This window comes from Dermacentor andersoni, chromosome 4 (assembly GCF_023375885.2).
Source record: "Dermacentor andersoni chromosome 4, qqDerAnde1_hic_scaffold, whole genome shotgun sequence".
Classification (NCBI taxonomy): Eukaryota; Metazoa; Arthropoda; class Arachnida; order Ixodida; family Ixodidae; genus Dermacentor; species Dermacentor andersoni.
In genome coordinates this window covers 140,814,558-140,834,847 of record NC_092817.1, presented here as the reverse complement: position 1 = coordinate 140,834,847, position 20,290 = coordinate 140,814,558, and the positions used below count along the sequence as shown (strand labels likewise).

The following is a 20,290-nucleotide window of genomic DNA, read 5'->3' as shown; positions in this document are numbered from 1 at the left end:
TCACTTTTGTCGTTCTCTTCGCTTTGAGACTGCGATGTGTTTCGTTATGCACTACATATGGGAAAAAGAAAACTAAAATGTGAAAATTTACAATTGTGAGTTCTCAAATCAAGTATGGCATAGTAGCTTTTCGATTCATACTCGAAATTTCGAACTTTTGCACAATTCCCAGTATTGTTAAAGGCTGAACATACAAAACGCCGTTCGGGTCAACAGAGATTTGTGTTGAAGTTTCCTCCTTTACAATACGTTGCGTGTTGGGGTTAGTGCATAAATGTAAAAATAGAGGTGTTTAGTTAGCTGCCATTGGTGAAGTGATGGACGAAACTAAAAGCAGTCTTTTGGCATCCAGTGCGCGTTATAAATGGAAAGACAATTTCTTGGCCGGTTCACTAGCTTTAATTTTGCATTACAATGCCAGGTCACGCGTGTTCTTGTTGATTTCTTGCGGCATGTGAAAAATAATTAACCAACTACATTCTGCCCAGTGGTTTTACATTTGACACGTTATATCACAATATAGCGCGAAACTCTGGCCCTAATTACTTGTGCATTAGCCAAACTCTTTATTAGGAGTGGGAGGAAGTGCTGGTAATTTCTCTGTTTTCTGCGGAATTGCGCAATTAAACAGAAAAAATTATTTAAATATCTTCACTGTAATAAATATGCGCTTTCCAGCGTATCATTCCTTCATTATAGCAAGAATATTTCTCTAGAAGTATTTGGCTATTCACTTACAGTAACAATCATCGTCTATGATTTGAAAGCGTGGCTCGGGAGTCTGAAGTGTTTGATTGCCTGACTCTACCATATACTGTATAGGAGAGACAGGGAGCAGCAGGGGTTTTAGGTCCGACTTACTCATATTGCACTCACAGAGAGAGCAACTTTTTCTCTCTGAAGACAGCACTACGAGCATCAACCAGAATAAAAGACCTCAATGCCTCTATTTTTGGGCCAATGTGTTGTTTATTTTAGAGCTCCTTACATCCCTTTTTTCTGTGTCCTTACTGCACTTGAAAAACATTATTTGTACTGAAAAGCTTAAATGTCCGTTGTCACATACGCTCATGCTTATTAATGAGCCACTAAGCACAGGATATTCATTTTTGATTTCTAGACGCCGTTTCTGGATGCGTAAGTGACAGAACTACTATTGTTAAGTTTAGCTGCGTGCCAAGACGTTCATCTCGATCTGTAATTGCTACGGAAGCAACTGCGCGAGTTGAACATTAATTTATTTTCTCGTTAATGCAGGTTTCCTCTGGACGACCACGTGACGATGAACTACCAGAGCGCGAGGCCAGGAGAGGAGTTCGAAGAACATTGAGATGTCGAATTCCTTCGAGCGGTCTCTAAACACGGACCACCTTTCTGCTTCGGCTAAAATACTGTTCTGCAGATGAAGACGATTCGCACATTACAGCCTTGGCACAGGTGCCCGAGTAGCCTCGTGTGAAAGCCATGGTATTATATTACATGCGCAGTCATCTTCTGGCGACACAGCTATCGAATGTGCGAAGCATGTGCATCAGCGATACTCTTCAAATCAGATAGTAGAGCACGCCGTTAAAGACATAACGACAGCACGAAGAAAAAAAATACAACTTTGCATATTGGCAGGCACAAGCAAGAACTAAGTTTTTGAAGTTACTCCTCGTAAAGAAAGTTGTTACAGCAAATGCTGGATTTTCATGTTAAATATGGCAGGAATAGACCGGATCAGGCACCGTGTGGTTCATGCATAGTTACCGCTAGCGGTATTGCTAGTAATCCCGTGAACTGAAAGTCACGACTGAAGCAGGGTACACAAGACGTAACCGCAACGGGTGACAAAAAGTGGTTTTTATAGTCGCCAAGCTTTGTGAGCATCTGGGAGTACGGTGTTTCTGTGCACGTCCGTTCCCGGAAACTGCCTCTCCTAAGGAAGTAGGCGATAAAGAGCAGCCATGTACGGACTGATCTTCGAGAACCTGAGCCAGTACGTGACTTCGGTCTACGGGCCAGAACGCTGGGAGGAGATCCGGCGCCGGTCAAGGATCGAGCTGGCGACGTTCAGTACTCACGAGGTGTATCCGGACAACTTTGTTCACAAACTCGTCAGCAAGGCGTGCAAGGTGAGTGACCTCTGGCTATGATGCGCTGCCTTCTAGGACAATAGTTTCTGGAACCAGGACTTCATTACTCAGCGAGCAATGGCCTGAGAATGGAACCAATACAACATTCAATAAATGCTAATAATATAGATATACAATATACAATAAATTATGCCCTTGCGAACAGGCGTTTAAAGACAACGGCATTATCAAAGCCTAAACGTGTCTTTTAGCACAACCGCACCGCGTGGAATTGTCTCAATGCACCGGTCGAACACGCCCACGTGGGCTGTATCACTTGATGCATTGTGTCACTGTGTGTCATTGTGTCACTGTGTCACTTGCTCGCGGTTGTAACTGTGAGTTATACCATGTCTTCTCCATTATACATTCGAATCTCGGGAGGCAGAAATATAGTGGAAACTTGGCAGGAGAGGGTGGTATGGTCGAGTGTCCTCGACTGTAGCGCACCCTTACTTTTAATCTCTGCATGTCGGGGTTCAATTTTAACCGTTGGTGGCTGGGTCCATTGACATAGGGGGCCAACAATAAAACAACAAACGAGGAAGTTCAGGTTGACAAAGGTTGACCTTGTTGAGAAGAAGTCTAAGAAGCACCAAGAAAACAAATTTTTTGATGAAATACTCAGGAACATGGATGAAAAAAGATGGACGCTGAAGTGCACAAATTTCTGTACCTCAAAAGCGTGGACACAACATAGAGAGAGAGTTCAAGAAAATTGGGAATCAAGTGCAGGGTAATTAAAAGTGTAGATAGACAACCAGGTGTTATCAAACGAGAGAGAAATAGATACGGTGAATTGTATACAAAGAAATCAGGAGGGGAATGTTGTAACATAATACAAAGGGCAGTACCTTGCTATTTGACGACCCAACTGGCTTCCTGAGGGCTAGCCATACCGGATCGAATGCTTACAACAGGGTGAGACGTGTGTATGATGTGAAAAACGTCCGGAAATTATTCAATACATCCTAATGGAATGCCAAGATAGTCACCCAGAAAGACACGTTGGGAGCGTCCACATTCCAGAAACTCGAGATTCATAGCGGATGGAAATATTTGCTGGTCAGTGGTCGAGATAAGCAAGAGACATTTAAAATAGTGATGGAAAAAAAGCAGAGATGAGATTGAGAGAACCGGAGTAGTCATAGACATTATTAGCTGTAGAACATATAAACGCTTTATTGAAGAAAAAAATAGGCATAATGCTACATTGCGATAGATGTAGTATAACCTTATTAACTGAAGCAGGTGAAGAGACCATCTGTCGCCACTCTGTTTCAAAAGGGATGCCAATAATGATCATCATACGTATGTTAAAGAAACAGCAACACTTTATTATTCCTTTCTTTAGGTATGTGAGCTGCAGGAAATGGCTTGTGTGGCTTTCTGCTCTGCCATCTATGGGGTGACAGCTGAAATGGCAGATAGTTACTCCAAAAGAGAAGCTCGACTTCGTTTTGGAAAGTTGGTTTGGGACGAGCTCGGGAGCAGACGCAGCGGTAGGCATTGCTGATCGCCAGTAGAAGCTCTGTAAAACAAAGGAAGCGAGAAATCTTTCAGTTCAGATTATGCGCGCGCACAGGACCATGCCCAGCACATCTACGGCTACGCACCAAAGTGCATGTTTCTTCAGGTATTGCAGAAGAGCCTTTGTGGCTTTCCAGACTCGTGAGCTATGACGCCAGGCTCCCGGCACCTTTGCTTTCATTATCCCCCGCCTTACTCACAGGCGTGGGTTCGCAAGGTGCACGGTGTCCAGTTAACCCTCATGAATTTCTGGCCTTCCCTTTCTTTCTATGAGAGAAGAGCAAGCCATGAAGGGCGCAGAAAATTTTGAGGCTGCTGAAACACCAAGCGCGCTGTCATAAATATAAGCCAAAACTGTAACCTTTAAGAATAAGACAAGCTGATGCTTGGCATTTTTGTTGAGATCTTTTATTTTTCTTTTATTTTTGCGAAATAATGGCCCACTCTGGAAGGTCGGGCGCCCGAAATAACGCATAACGACTTAGCACACAGGCTGATCTCTCTGGAAGTTCTTGCACTATGCGAAAGATGTAATGCTACGAAACTCTGAGATAAATATTTCCCGGGGTTCTTTCCGAAGTAGCGTTTAGAAGCAGCCAATTCAAGTTGCACATTGCATGCACTAGCAATATGTCCCATGGAAGCTGCAGATAGTGCGTATGCTAGGTATTTTAGTGTGCTCCATTTTAAATTGGGCTTTACAAGATAGTAGTACCATGAGGTAATGCTATTAACATATTTACCACAATGTATATTGTTAAAAACTTCATTCGGGAATTTTAGTTAACTAGTCGGTTATGCATATTAATTTTTTGTGCATGTAATGTTTGCCTCTTCGAGTAGGCTTGTTTGTGGGCAAGAAGTGTTGCTATCTGCCACAGGCAATTTTTCAAAATTTTTGAATGTCTTCGCTCAAACACCCGGTATATATATCTATATAAAAGGTGATCATTTCTAATTTTTCGCACCTCTATAGATCGTCTGTAGCACTTAACATTATTCCTGTCCTGAAGCTGGATCTTTAAGACAGGTGGACGTTACTTGCACCGGAATTCAGGACAAATATTCAAATAATTAAGAAAATTTACCAGTTAGCTTCTTAAATATTTTCCTTACGGCCACGATTTCAATTTATGAATGGTAGCCGGTGAGAGTGCAAGGCGTATTCACTAGAAATTCATTTCCAGAATGGCACCAGTTTGGCCATATACGTCATCAAACTCGCCATAACCATGCACCGTAGTTCCACCTACTTCTTTAACAATACGCTCTTTTATTCATAGAAGTGCAATGGTAACTGGAACGCTCATGTATTTCGTCCCACACTTTGCGAAATAATATATCGAAACTGGTGTCATCATAGAGCTTCATTTCAAGTGCATGCATCTTTCAAGCTCACTGGCTACAATGCGTAATTTGGAATATGCAACTCCTGTACACAAATGGCGCTCCCACATCTGACGAAACCTCATTAGAGACCACGTTGTGGATGCATCCTTTAACCTTGCGTAGGCGTTAATACGGACTCACAGGGGACTAATTATTGTCGCGTGATCGCTCCTTGCCGATTGCGAACATGAACAGCATGGTCGGCACCATCAACATCGGATGTTCATCGAACCCAGACACACAGCAGATACAAGCGTTGTGGACAGCTCTGGACGACGATGACGAAATTGCCGATACGTGTTCGCCGTTCCGCAAACGGCTCCCACAGGGAGCTCCACACCGCATGCGCCCGAGCATCGAAAATAATATCGTGACCGCACTTGACCTCCAGTGGCGGCATCCAGTGGGCCATGGCGGCATTGGGGCAACGAATTGCAGGGCCAGGCACTCGCAATCTTTCGCTTTCGTCGCTTGCCCGCACGCGTCAGCGTTCCTCCCACCCGAAGCTTAAAAAAGATTGATCGGCACTTCGGCATGGGGGCATCGTCGAACCGAGCGGGTTGCATGCAGCAAACGCCGTTTCCGGACGTCGCCGCCCCAGTGTTCGTGGCACAGACCTCCGCCGGCATTCGGGGGTGATGTGATTTGCTTTCTGGCGCGGCAGGCATCGAGTCCTTGATGGTAGAGGGTGGAAATGGTCAACCACTGGCGTGATCCTTCAGGGCATAGGAGAATGCATGGCGGACCCGTTTCTGTTTGGGGTCAGGCCGGTCACTGCGCATGCCCCGTTGCGCCGTAGCGTGTGGCGTCGCACGCGCAGCTTATGGTGAAGAAGAGACAACCTGCACGGTTGCTCTGCTTCTTCTGCAGCTTTCATATTCGCAGAGAAAGGTTACATTGGCTTACAAAAGGACTAATTCCATTTTTGTGCAATAATTCATGTTTGGCCGTAAGCCTCTAGTATCTCTGCAAGAATGCGTTTATCTAGGCTAATGGATCACCCGCGATCCTGATTATGAAAACGAAATTTACAGAAGAGTAAAGATGTGCGGTTGCGCGTACGGCAGCCACAGCAAAATCATGACTGGCGCCCCCTTACAGCTATTCTTGAATAGTGTACAATCATTGCATTCTACCGTTACCAACGTATGTGGCACAAACTTGAAGGCTAACAAAGAAACTTGCAAATATGTCATAGACCACTGAACGAGCTATGCAGCGTAATATAACAGACATAGCGTTTAGAGATAGCAAGAGAACGGTGAGGATTATAGAGCAAACGGGGATAGCTGATATTCTAGTTTGCATAAAATTAAAAAGAAATGAGCTGGGCCAGCCATGCAATGTGTATAGAAGATAACTGGTGGTCTGCTATACTTTATGCCAAGAGATGGAAAGAGCAGTTGAGGACTGCGGATATGTAGGTGGTATCATAAAACGTGGAAATTCGCAGTCACGCATAAGGTGGAATCAGCTGGTGCAAGACAGGGGCAAATAGAGATCACCGGGAGATTCCTTCATCCTACGAAGTACACAAGTAGGCTGATTATGATGACGTAGATCTGCAATATATGTTGTTTTTAATGAAAGGCACGCATTGAGGTACGATGGGCAGTTTGTTGCTAACGAAGCAAAAGCAGGACTCTTCGGCGGTTCCTTCTGCTCTGAACTCAATTACTGCGAAAGCGGCTGTCTCTCACAGTGGAGACCTTCATGTTTCGTTTGCATGCCTCATTTGTCCTCAAGCAATTGCTCTTCCTCACTGCGAGGGAACCGTTGGTCGAGCCAAAAAGATTAGCCGTGCCAGCAGCATTTGCAGAATTTTTGTTTGAGGTAGAGAATGAAAGAGGTCATGAGATAATTTGTATGTTAAGTATAAATTCGAAAAAAAAAGGTCTTTATGATAATCACTGAATATTATATATAAATCATATAATATTAGAAAGAGAAAGTGTTGCTTAGTTAAATAAGTAGTGAACTTATATTCATATTGTTGTGCGCAGCTTCCTGTGTACATCGAAAATTAATGCATTTTGTGGAACTTGAAATGCATGGACACACATTAGCTCTATGAATAGATTAGATTTATATGCAGGAAATATATCGGCGTTATGTATCTTATTTATTTCTTAATTACATCTTCTTTAAGTCGTGCAATCCCACGTTTGCAGCTGTTTGGCCAAAAGATTATACTAATTATTTCGTTGACGGCGGGCGAACATTTTGCTTTTTCCTGTGCTTCGTTGCGACTGTCGCGGTATATCACGCTTAATTTGTTTTTGTGTGTTATCACGGCGAGGTTATCTTGTAGTCAGTCCACCAAGTTTCGAAAAGTTGTATAAAGCAACCGTATTTCTTTTTTCCATCATTCAATCGCGATAACGTCCGAGCACCTACCGTCCCGGCGTGTTGGAAGCGTTATAGTTGAAATGAACTTTATACATGAAGTTTCTCTGCGCATTTTTTGAAATTCAGTGTTTCTGCACATGGCTGTGTAGGCTGCATACGATGAGGCAGTCGCTTTGTTGAAGGCTTCCCGTATTTCGGGCTCGGTGAGCCTGATACGAAAATTTCGTCTAAAACTAATGTCACAAGTAAAATGTTGCACAGCCACCAACGAGACTTGAGTTAAAGTCTTTTTTTTTCCTGTAGATAATGTAGTGCCGGCATATTGGGCACTTGGGAGCTGTGAATTGTGTGTTCTGCTATGTAACCAATTATGCGAGTCCATGTGGACTAATCGTTGCGATGTCATTGTTGGTAATGATGCCGTCAATGCTGGGCGCATGCTATGTTGAATAAGGGATATGTTTGAGGCTTTATCATCATCAGTGTAAATGTATGCGTATCTTGTGTCACCGACGCTGTTTCCGCAAGCACGACAAAGAATGGCACGCAGAAACACCACCATCTTGTGTGCTGCACATAATGTCATCCTCGCGACTGCTGAAGTACGGCTTATTCTTGCCTCCGTATTACATTCACATGCGCCACCACTCTCAGTGTCTGTGCGTAGTACAAAGCTTTGCATTTATTGTCGAGCGTTGCGGTTACGCGATGGCGCAGTGGTTAGCGCGCCTGAGTTTCAAAAGCACCTGGCTTAGAATCCCAGGTGGAGGTGGTTCCAGTCTTGCGAGGTTCTTGGTATAAGTGAGTCGGAGTGAATTTTTGTGCGACAAAGGGGTTCATTAACTTTTTGGAAGTGATCAATGCGAGAGGACGCGTGAGATGACCGATAAAACAATTCTTCCCTAAGTTCGCGATCGAAGGACGAATAAACTTTATTTTAGAACAGTAGATTTGAGACCTACCTAGGCCTCTCTACCTAGCTGGAGGCCTCAAGCTCTTGGTCCTTGGTGGCGTCTTCAGCCTGCTGGATTGCCTTAGGTTGGTCTTCCGGTGCACAGCTGAGCAACGCGGTCTCCCACAGCTGTCTGGTCTTGTGTATTTTATTCTGCGTGGGTGTCCGAGGACAAGCCCAAAACACATGCTATAAGTCTGCCCTTTCTTGACAGAATCTACGTCTATCTGTGTAAATGTCCGGGTAGTAGAAGTGGTAGGCCACCCGGTTCGGATATGTATCTGTTTTTAAGAGGCGCCATGTCATCGCTTGCAGTCTGCTTAGCAAGGAGTGTGCCGGGAGGAAATGGGCCCTTACCAATTTATAGTGTTTGGTGATCTCGTTAAAGCTGGTCATTCCGTCTTCTCCTTTTCCAGTATTTGCATGCCACCTGCTCAGCGTGTCAGTTCTCGAGCCAGGTTGTGGGCTATTTCTTTCCCGGGAAGGGAGGAGTGTACAGGTCCCCATATAATGTGAACGTCGTGATTTTCACGAAATTTGGTTAAAATTCTCAGCGCTTCCGGCGAGATTCTTCCTTTGGCATAGTTTTTGACGGCTGTATTGGAGTCGCTGACTACGATGTTGGCTTCCGTGGAGGCTATTGCCAGTGTTAAGGCAGCCTCCTCCGCCGGATCTCCCTTTTCCGTTTTTACAGTGCCACTAAGTCTGGAGTCACCCTCTAGACTCGTAGCAACTATATACATACTCTGTCTCGCCGCGTCCACATAGACCATGTCCCTGGCTCTACGGAATATTTAGTGGAGAGCTCTCGCTCTTGCGATTCTTCTAGCTGGGTGAAACCCCGGGTGCATCTTTCTGGGGATTGGCGGTATTGAGAGATGTCCCTTATTTTCCTTGGGATGTCTCTCCGCAGTCCCTGCTGTGCTTCGTAGGTTATGCCTATTTCGTCTCAGATGTGTCTCCCCATCAAACTCTGTCTAAGTCTTTCATACTGCGCTACTCTCTGGTCCTCAATAAGTTCGTCGAGTGTGTCGTGCAGGCCGAGCGCCAAGAATTTCTCGTTTGACGTATTTGCCGGAAGTCCCAAGGCTTGCTTATACGCCCTTCTAATAATGCATTCTATCTTGGCTTTCTCCGCAGCGTAGAGCTTGAGGTAAGGGACCACATATACAATACGACTTATTACGAATGTTGCTATTAATCGGATGAGATTGTGCTCATAGTTCTTTTGGATATCAGCTTTATTAGTCTGATTGTTTGTTCAACACCATTGTCCAGTAGTCTAAGGGTTTATCTATTATGGTCGTTTTCGGATATGCGGAGTCCCAGTATTCTCAGGCTCTCCACTATCGGTATCGTGGTGCCTTCTACTGTGACCACCATGCCCGGCCTTTCCCTAATGCTTTTTCGACCCCGGCATGTGGGTCTATAGAGCAAAAGTTCCGATTTTTGCGAGGAGCATCTTAGTCCCTTGTCTCTGATGTAGTCTTCGACCATGTTTACTGCTGTTCAGTGGATCTATTTCCCCTATCCATCGCTTCCAGCCGCCATCGGCCAGCCGCGTGTAGGTCATGTCCGAGACTTATCTTTTTGAGCCTCGCAGGAAGACCAACCATAGCGACGTTGCATATAGACAGGGAGATATAGACTGAACCCTGTGGGGTACCCTTATTGCCTATTTTGAGCGCCTCCGATTTGGTTTCTCCGATTGCAATCTTTGCTGTACAATCCGTGAAAATGTCTTTGATGAGATCGAAGTAAAATATTTTATGGGAGAGGCACTTTCGAGAACATTTCCGGCACAGAGCGAGGTCTGGTAGTTCAGTAATTATTTTTATTGAGCATACACTAGAATAGCGATATAGTTAAAAAGACTAAACTGGGTGCTGCGATCTTTGACAAACTCTAATATGTTTGTTAGTTTCAAATTGATTTCAGGATTTCAGGATTCCAGGATTTCAAATTGAGCAGGCATACTCAAGTGTGAGTATGACCAAGGTCTTGTAAAGTGGGAGCTATACTGCAGTATTGACGCGTGAGAAGTTCCGATGCAAAAGACCTAGCCTGTGATTAGCGTTCTTGGTAATATAGTTACACGCGAAGTCGACCATAGATTCTGGGCTATAATCACGCCGATATACTTGTAAGTCACCACGGTTAGGGGCCTGTTATTAAGAGTGTAATCAGCAGGATTAGTTGAGTAAGGCAGTCGGAACACACGCAAGCTTCTACACTTCTTAATACCAAGTTCACTTAGCCAATTAGAACATCAGCGAGAAATACTACCAAGGTCAGACTGTAATGCAGTACGGTCACAGGGGTTAGAATTCATGCGGTATATTACAGAATATCCAGCAAACAGTTTTATAGAAGAAGAAATTTCGATAGGAAGATTGTTGATGTATATGAGAAAGTGTAGCGGTCCGAAAAGAGGCACCCGCTATGTTACTGAGGCGAAAGAAGAATCATGACCATTAGCCGAAACATATTGTTACTCAAGGATGAAAGAAGAGAGGGAGAAAAAGATCGCGGCACGCTGGCTGCTGCTTGTTGTTGGTGGTCAGCCATCTTAACTACTCTGACTCATTTTGTACATTTATTGTAAATGCAGTCTTTCTATACTCCCAACATCCCCGTAAAATATTGGTGAGAGGTGCGGGGTACCACGGCTGGAAACGGAGCTCCGCAGTGGACGTCGCGTCACCGTCCGCACCATGAATGGCGGTGAGCACGCGGGATCAACGTCGTTGCCGCCTGCTATGTTGCCGTAGCCCCCTACGTCACTGTCACCTTCGGTTGTGGTTATGCAACACAAGGATCCTGGAACTTTCGGCGGGACCGATGACACCGACGTTGAAGAGCGGGTGGCCATGTACGAACGCGTGAGTGGAATCAACAGATGGGTCCCTACGCTTATGCTAGCTGACCTGTTGTTTTACCTGAGAGGCACTGCAAAGGTGTGGTACGAAAATTACGAAGAGGAGAAATTGACGGAGTTCTTTGGCAAACCAGCCAGCCGTAATATTGCCGCAAAGCAGGAACTGTCCTCCCGTGCCCAATCCCTTATGGCGTCCCATGTCTCGTACATCCAGGATGTGCTGGCACTTTATCGTAAGGCCGATCACGACATGACAGAAGCTGAGAAGGTCGGGCACGTGCTTAAGGGCATTGCTGACGACGCGTTTAATCTGTTCATGCTGCTCTACAATTGATGCTGCTCTACAGTTGAAAAGCTGCTCTACAGGTGATGCAGTCATTAAAGAGTGCCGACACTTCGAGCAGGCCTAAAGCGAACGCGCCTTGCAACCATTTGCCAGACTTCCCAATAGTGCCGCAACGTCGACGTGTCAAGATCAACGTGCACAGCAGCATGCGTCACCATCAGAGGTCGTGGTGCGAATCGTTCTGCATGAACAGGATGCGATGGCGCCTGCCCGTTTCTGTTCACGTAGACCTGATGCTACCATATTTTCAGTTCCCCTCGTGCAAGCCATCGTTCGCCAGGAACTTGAAAACATTGGTTTACATTCTGTGTGTGCTGTCGCCAATCCCAGAGCTAACAAACGCCCTTCTACTATTTTCGCTTCACACCGACGCGTCTCTCCGCGTTATCGCAACCCGACTGAGTGGTAAACTTCGGACGACCAACCGATATGTTTCACCTGTCGCAGCACTGGTCATGTCAACCGATACTGTCGCAACTCGTGGCCCTCAACACCTCGCACACTGACCAACCTGAACCGTTTTGATGGAAATGCCCGCAGTGTTTCCCCCACCGCCGAGACTAACAGCGCCGACAACTCTGCTAGGAGCCCGTGGTACAGCCGCTCACCATCGCCGCGTGGACAGCAGTCTTGTTCACCGCGAACACGTCGCCCATCTTCCTGTTCGCCGCAGCCACGTCGCCTTTCCTGCCCTGTGGCTTTTGGCCGCAGCCTTTCGGAAAACTCAGAAATGAAGCCCTCGGAGGTAGTGCTGTATTGCCTGCTACTGCAACAAATCCTCTGTCTGTGCCCACAAGGAGAAGTGTAATTGACGTTAAAATAGTCGGCGTACTTGTGCAAGCACTCATCGACACTGGAGCCCACGTATCTGTGATGAGTCCTAGCCTATGTAGAGGTTTAAAAAAGGTCCTCACCCCAGCAGCTGACCGAGTGCTACGTGTGGCCGATGGTGGCGTGCTGGTTTTTCTTGGAATGTGTACTGCGCCTTTAAGTATAGCCGGCTGCCCTACTTCTGTTTTCTTTGCTCTGATCGAAAACTGTCCTCACAACGTTATCCTTGGATTATACTTTTTATCCATTCATTCTGCCCTCATGGACTGCGCGACCGGCGTTCAACAGTTAGAACTGCCTCAACTCGCCGACGATCCGAGCCCGCCCTACCGCACTCGTACTCAATATACGATGTGCGACTGTCACCCGAGGCAGTTACTTACGTCACATTGACCGCCCGCCCACAGTTTCCTGACGGTGAATATGTGCTTCGCCCCATCATCGACGTGCTTTTGAGCTGGAACGTTGCTGTTCCGCATACAGTAGTCACGGTTTCTAATAGCGACGTCGTTCTATCGCTTCTGAATTTCAGCCTGTGTCCTCAAGTGATTCCGGCCGGCATGTTCTTGGGCAGTGTTTCTAATGGTTCCGAATTTGACATTGAGAGTCTGAATGCCGAGAGTGGTTTATTAGCGACAATAGTAGCTTACAGCTCTGGTCCCTTAACAGATGACATTTGCGAAAATGATTGCACCTGACCTCACCTCAGCACAGGCCACGGACATACGTCTCCGGCTTGAATCATACAGTGACATTTTTAATTTCGGCAACATGCCTTTAGTCCAAGCATCTGTTGTTCAGCACCGTATAAACACTGGAGACACGAATCCTATTCGTTGGCGTCCCTATAGTGTTTCGCAAGCTGAACGTCTAGTCATTCAATCAGAAGTGGACAAAATGCTCCGCAAAGGGGTAATCAAGCCATCAGCCAGTCCTTGGGCTTCGCCTGTCGTCCTTGTGAAAAAGACAGATGGTACCTGGCGTTCTTGCGTCGATTATCGCCACTTAAGCAAGATCATGCGAAACGACGTCTACCCACTACTACTCATCGATGACGCCTTGGACTGCTTGCAGGGAGCTAAATTCTTCTCGTCCATCGACCTTCGATCCTGCTACTGGCAGATTTCAATTGATAAAGTCGACCGCGAGAAGACAGCCTTCATCACTCCGGATGGCTTATATCAGTTCAAAGTCATGCCCTTTGGCCTATGCAATGCTCCTGCGACATTGGAACGCATGATGGACTCTCTTCTGCGAGGCTACAAATGTACCACCTGTCTCTGTTACCTTGACGACGTTATTGTTTTTTCTCCCACGTTGGGCAGCCACCTTACCCGACTAGCTGCATGCCATTCTTGTGGTCTTCCGAAAAGCCGGCCTACAACTGAACTCCACGAAGTGTCAGATCAAGCGCCGTCAGATTACCGTGTTGGGACACCTCGTTGGCGCATCCGGTGTCCTGACGCAAGCGGCCATGGCATCGGAGCTGCTTTCGCCCAACAACAGAATGGTAATGAGTGCGTGATAGCTTACGCCATCCGTCCCATGTCACCTGCCGAGATAAATTACTCCAACACCGAGCGCGAGTGCTTGCCTTTAGTTTGGGCTGTCGCCAAGTTCCTGCCATATTTGTGCCGCCGCATGTTTTCGGTTGTTACAGACTACCACGCACTCTGGTGGCTGTCTTTCCTCCTACGGGACCAGACGAGGCGGCTTGATCACTGGGCTTTGCGGCTCCAGGAATTTTCATTTATTTTCAATTAAAAGACTGGACGCCTCCACAAGGACGCCGACTGCCTCTCTCGTCCCTGCGTGGATCCCCCTGATCCTGCTGTGCATGATCCGGTGACCTGCGTGATGGCTTTTACTGACATGACCGACATGCGCGCTGAACAACGCGATGAATCCTTACAGTTCATCATCGCCGGAGTGCTATCTGGCAGCACTGACGCCACGTGCCGCATGTTCGTGCTGCACGACGGCATCCTCTACCGCAGTAATATCAACCCTGACGGCCCTGAGTTGCTCTTTGTCCTTCCTCGTCATCTGCGATCCATCGCTCTCGAAAAAATTTTACGATGTATCGACGGCGGGATACCTTGGAGTTTTGCGTACATACGACCGCGTACGACGCCGGTTCTTCTGGCCGGATCTCTACCGCTCCGTTCGTCGTTGTGTCGCAACTTGCGGATTGTGTCAGCGCCGGAAGAAACCTCCCCTGACACCTGTCGTACGACTCCATCTTATTGAAAATCGCTCTAGACCGTTCTTTCGCTTAGGCTTTGACCTGCTTGGCCCTTTCCGACAACGGCTAGAGGGAACAAGTGGATTGTCATCGCTACTGATTACGCGACACGTTACACGATAACAGAGGCCCTGCCGACTAGCTGCGCAACAGGCGTCGCCGATTTTCTCCTCCACGCGGTCATTATCCACCACGGTGCACCTCGCCAGTTACTTACAGACCGTGGCCGCTCGCTCTTGCCTCGAGTTGTCGACGACCTCCTCCGCTCTTGTGCCACTGAGCACAAGCTGTCCATTGCCTACCACCCACAAACGAACGGTCTTATGGAACGTCTCAGCCGAACAATCACACAGATGCTGTCGATGTACGTCTCCAACGATCACCGCGACTGGGACGCCAAGGTGGCATACGTGACCTTCGCGTATAACTCGTCCCGCCATGACAATGCAGGGTATTCACCCTTTTATCTTTTGTATGGTCACGACCCCACCTTGCCGTTTGACACCATCCTCGCTTCTGTGCCACGTGCTGCAACTAAGTACGCTCGGGAAGTCATCGATCGCGCTCACATGGCACGTCAAGTCGCCCAATCTCGTTTATTAGCCTCGCAGCATATACAAAAAGAGCGTTGTTAAGTTCGCGCCAGGAGCTTGGGTGCTCCTTTGGTCACCATGTTGTACGGTTGCCCTCTCCCAGAAGCTTCTCTCTCGCTACACGGGGCCTTATGAAGTCCTACGTCAAGTTAACGACGTTAATTACGAGATTGCGCTGCTACAGTTTGATGCGTCCTCAAATCCTACGCCTGTTGACGTCGTCCACGTTTCGCGGCTGAAGCCATACTTCACTCGCAATTCTTCGCCTACCATGCGCCGAGAGGGCGCTTCAACACCCGGGGGTCCTGTTAAGGAAGGATGAAAGAACAGAGGAAGAAGAAGATCGCGGGACACTGGCTTCTGCCTCTTGTTGTGGCCAGCTATCTTAACTACTCTGACTCATTTTGTGTACATATATTGTAAATACAGTCTTTCTATATTCCCAACATCCCCGTAACAATATTGAAAGCGGTTAGAAAGAAAGCATTTAATCCAAGCTAGGACAGTGGCATCGAGGTTAGACCTATCATGTTTAAGAAACAGTAGCTGATGTGAGACTGAATCGAATGCCTTAGCGAAATCTAGAAAAATATAGTTGACAAAGAAACCATTGTCAAGCGCTTGAAATAGGTCGGTTTGAAATAACAAAAGATGTATTTCGCACGAAAAATATTTTGTAATACCATGTTTACAAGTAGATAATAATGAGTTAGACTCAAAAACGCCTACCACATGTGAATAGATGACGTGCACCATCAGCTTGCAAGGTATACTCGTCAAGCATATCGGTCTGTAGTTTAGTGGACAATGAGAACCACCCTATTTGTGCGCAAGAATCACTCTCTACACGTTCCAATCAGTTGGTCTAGTGCATCTTCGCAATGACTGTGAGAAAACCTCGCGAATAATCAATGATGAATGCACTGATGTATATTTCAATAACTTCAAGTTAATACCATCAGCGCCAGCACAGCTAGAGACATTTAGGTTTTTATTTAAATAAGAAATACCAGTTGAATGAAACAGAAAAGGATGCATAGGAAAATAAACCTTATTCGGAGTAATGAGGACATACAGCCAGGATTATCATACAACATAAACATTATATACGCATCATGTAATACGTCACAACAATCCCTGTTATTTACAGGAACGCCAGTTAAATCACAAAGCTGAAAATTTCGCTTTCACCATTGACTGCACATCAAATTTTTCGAGGATTGCCACGTATAAGTGTTGGTAGTGTGTTACGATAAAAGCCGTCTTTAGCGCGTGTTATAGCCTGTTTGTACTCGTTATCAAAGTTAGTGTACGCAATCCAGCACGAGGCATTTGCAGAGCTTTTTGTGCACCGAAATAACCTTTCCTTTTTTATTTTGTAAGCGTGTAATTTGTCCGTTAAACCAAGGTGCCTGATATTTAGCTTTTATACGCTTCAGTAAAATATAACGGTCCATTAGATATGCTAAGTTATGTTTAAACAATGCCCAGCTTGCGACAAATATTCGCTAATGAATGATGATAATTCAGAAATAATAGCGGCGACGTCAGCATTCTTATATTATTCTTTGACCGATGGTGATGGGGAACTTGGGCATGACAAGATGACCTCACGAGGACAAAATGACGTTGCTGATTACAGTGGCTGTCGTCAGCGCAAAGGTGAGGACGGATGGATGAATGCACAACCGAAATCAAGCTTCGTGCGCTCAGTTTCTGTCACTATAAAAAATAAATAAATCGCAGTAATAACAATTTGACTTGTTTTCCAGCCACTCAGAAGCTGCGGAGCACTTGCGCTACACAAAAACAATGGTTTAAACCTACGGGTTACTGCCCGGTGCTCGTTCATGTGCAATCCACGGCACAATTGTTCCGCCTAGCTCTTTATCCTGCGTTCTACCAGGTGATCATCGTGGACGCGAAGTCTCTGGGCATCGTTCCCGTGTTCACTGAGTGTGGCCCTACCACGACAAACTTTATGGGCCTCGTTTTTGTTTGCGTAGTTTTCGACCGAGACGATAAAGCCTTTCAACGGTATTCTCGTAATCTTGCATCAAGGGGTCGTCACAGCATGTATAGGGTCCCATTTACAACTGAAGAAAGTGAAATACAAACACATGAGTGGTTTACCAGGTTGTGAAAGCAGAATGGGAAGCGCTATTAGTGGATTCGTGGCAAGGGTTTACATCACCAGACTAAATCTTTATTAGGCCAAGCCTTGAGAGCGCTCTGTATGTCGTCTATCGCAGTCCTTGTCCTTCGCGCTGTACGTTATTTTTGATCATGAATTACCAACTAGCTCAAGCAACCACCCTAGTTCTTGAGAGCATGCCCCCGCCTACGATGGGGACTTGAACAATGAATAAACTCGCCTATTCGTACCATGATCACGATGCTTTCAGTGAAGTTAAGCTTTTAAACAATTGGTTGATATCGAAGCACGCCTTAAATATGTGTGTCTGAAAAGTCGGATTTATTTATTGTACCAGGATGTATCTTTTTTTCTTGACCCAAGCAGCTCGAGCTCAAAATTTTCATTGGAGAATTTGCCACATAACATATGTAGCGAAACTGTAAAGAGAAAAGGGGCATAAAATGTCCTTCTAGCCCTGCGTACTGCAGGAAGGAGGTAAGGCGCTTGTTTTCAGTTATCCAAAGGCGTAGCACTCTGAAACATGACTCATTGTGTTTTTCACGTGCACTTATATGCGAGCCAGCACTGCAGCAGTAAAAACGCCTATTTACTTATCATGCCCACTGCATAGTGCTCAAAGTCGCTCGTCTCTTTACACAATCTCTAATGCACGGAAGCCGCGCCATTCTCGTGGCGCGGAGCGCATCGACACGTATTGAGTATGGCTCCAAGGGTGTCGCTCCTGTTCTCGAGCCAAACAATCATAAAAAAAAAGCATAGAGACATGAGAGCACCGTTATAAACTGAACTTTATGCTGATCTTCTTTCAAAATTATATGTTAACGACAAAGGAATGAGGCAGAGCCCTTTCTTTTGTTGATCCAAGTTTGTTTTAACTCGTTTTTTTTTCTTAACCAGGTTTTCTGTAACCGCCAATTTCTTTTGGTGCGATTTTGTTACCCAGGGTAAGATGCTACGCGGCCAAAGTCAGTGGAGGCTGACTCTGCGTGTAGACAATATTGTTTGTCCAGTCTCTAATATAGTTCCATATTGGCCGCGAGATCAAGCGGAGTCTCCGCCTGTCGAAAACTGCCTGAACAACGCATAAGGTGAATTGTGCGTAGCGTCGCTGTCTAACCTTTCCGTGCTTACAAGGGCTCGTAGGGCGTAGACATCCTGTAACAAGTGGTTGAAGCCTAATCGTTTTTGCATTGTTTGAAGATATGCAGAATCAGTTGGCCTTGCGCTGTAGTTTATACACTGTAGTAAGGTCAGTTATTGCACGTGTAAAGTACGCGATGCGTGATAGTCACACCATTCAGTTGCCTACAATTATTTAAATTTTGCTGCTGCTTAGCAGTAAAATCAAATCAGCAAAAAGCATTTGATGTTCTATTAAATAAATGATGTCACTGCAAGACGTGCTCGTGGTGATGTGTAGATCCTGGTGCAATTATTGTAACACCACGGAAGATGAACTAGGCGGCGTGAAGATCACTCATAAATAAAAAAAAAAACTTTACACACTATGGATATATATAGACACTCGCAATTTATGTAAGTTATACCACGGCACAAACTTGATGTTAAGGGTCTAATTGCATGAATTACGGGTAGTGATGACCATCGTCATGCCCTGCCCAAGGTTTCATTTCCTTTTATGGTTTTGATCCGACTATCAAAAAAAAAAATAATTTTGCCTCGCAAGTGGCTTGTGGCACTAGGGTACTTTGATTCTGTACAACAAAAGAAAGGTGACAATACAGTATTACACAAGAAACATGCCTGACACGGTAGTCAGTAGAGCCAGGAGGTCTTAAAGCTCCCTTGCCGGCGCATATTATGATTTGCCCTTAGTTGGGAGTTATTAGCTTGAAGGAGGGTAACTGGTGTGACTACATTATTTCAGTACCTCGCGTAAGCAACATACCAATTTGGTCATTAAAAAAATTACAGCTCTCTCTCATGTAGGTCGTGCACACTACCGTGCAAAGACAGCTTTTTACTTTTTATATCCTTCGTTGTTTCCGTTAGTGCAATAAAAGATGTCATTGTGTGCAGCAACATGATGAGCCTGCAATACTCTGTCACTCAAAGTGGTGTAGGTTGTTTAGTAGGCAGCACGCAAGCTGAACCCTTACACTAAGCACCAAGGAACAGCGGAAGTACAAGCCATGTGATTGAGTTCCAGTCCCGCGTTGGATGACAGTTTGCGCTTCATTCGCATATACTAGAAAGATTATGCATACTTCGTCGAAAATGTTGATTGGAGGGTCCAGTATTACTAGCTGACTGCAGTTCGTGCGTTTTATTAGCAGATAATCGGTCGAAATCGCCAATAGCGAAGCGCAGCCTTCTACTTTTCAACGCATGCAGTGAACCGCCTATCCGCAGTAACGTGGTTACGGTACTGCCGCCTATGGCTTAATTTCGTGGCCAATGCCATAAATGATAATAAAGGACAATAAGCTCATTATTCTTCCAAGGCACTGAATCATAAATAGTAGATTATACTGCATATGCCGTAAAACTTCCGTGATTTCTAGAGAGGGCTACGTAGACAGTGCATGGTAATCAGCAACAAAGTCGGGACTGAGCAGAATTAAAATTGTCCATGCAGTTGCACTAATATTATGGTTACGGTACTGCCGCCTATGGCTTAATTTCGTGGCCAATGCCATAAATGATAATAAAGGACAATAAGCTCATTATTCTTCCAAGGCACTGAATCATAAATAGTAGATTATACTGCATTTGCCGTAAAACTTCCGTGATCTCTAGAGAGGGCTACGTAGGCAGTGCATGGTAATCAGCAACAAAGTCGGGACTGAGCAGAATTAAAATTGTCCATGCAGTTGCACTAATATGTTTTTGCTAAGATGGGGACCAGAGGCATCGACCGCGCACTTCGGTATGCGGGCGC

General features: G+C 45.7%; 1 protein-coding gene across 1 annotated transcript in view; it reads left to right on the top strand.

Annotated features, from left to right (window-relative positions):
* Window positions 1–1,265: 1,265 nt before the first annotated feature.
* The window catches only part of LOC126537843 (soluble guanylate cyclase 88E-like), a 121,550-nt gene continuing 102,525 nt past the window's right edge, over window positions 1,266–20,290 (top strand). The window contains exon 1 of the mRNA XM_055074478.2: window positions 1,266–2,117. Coding sequence (XP_054930453.1) covers window positions 1,950–2,117 — 168 coding nt within the window. The 5' untranslated portion in view covers window positions 1,266–1,949. The remainder of the gene's footprint in view (window positions 2,118–20,290) is intronic.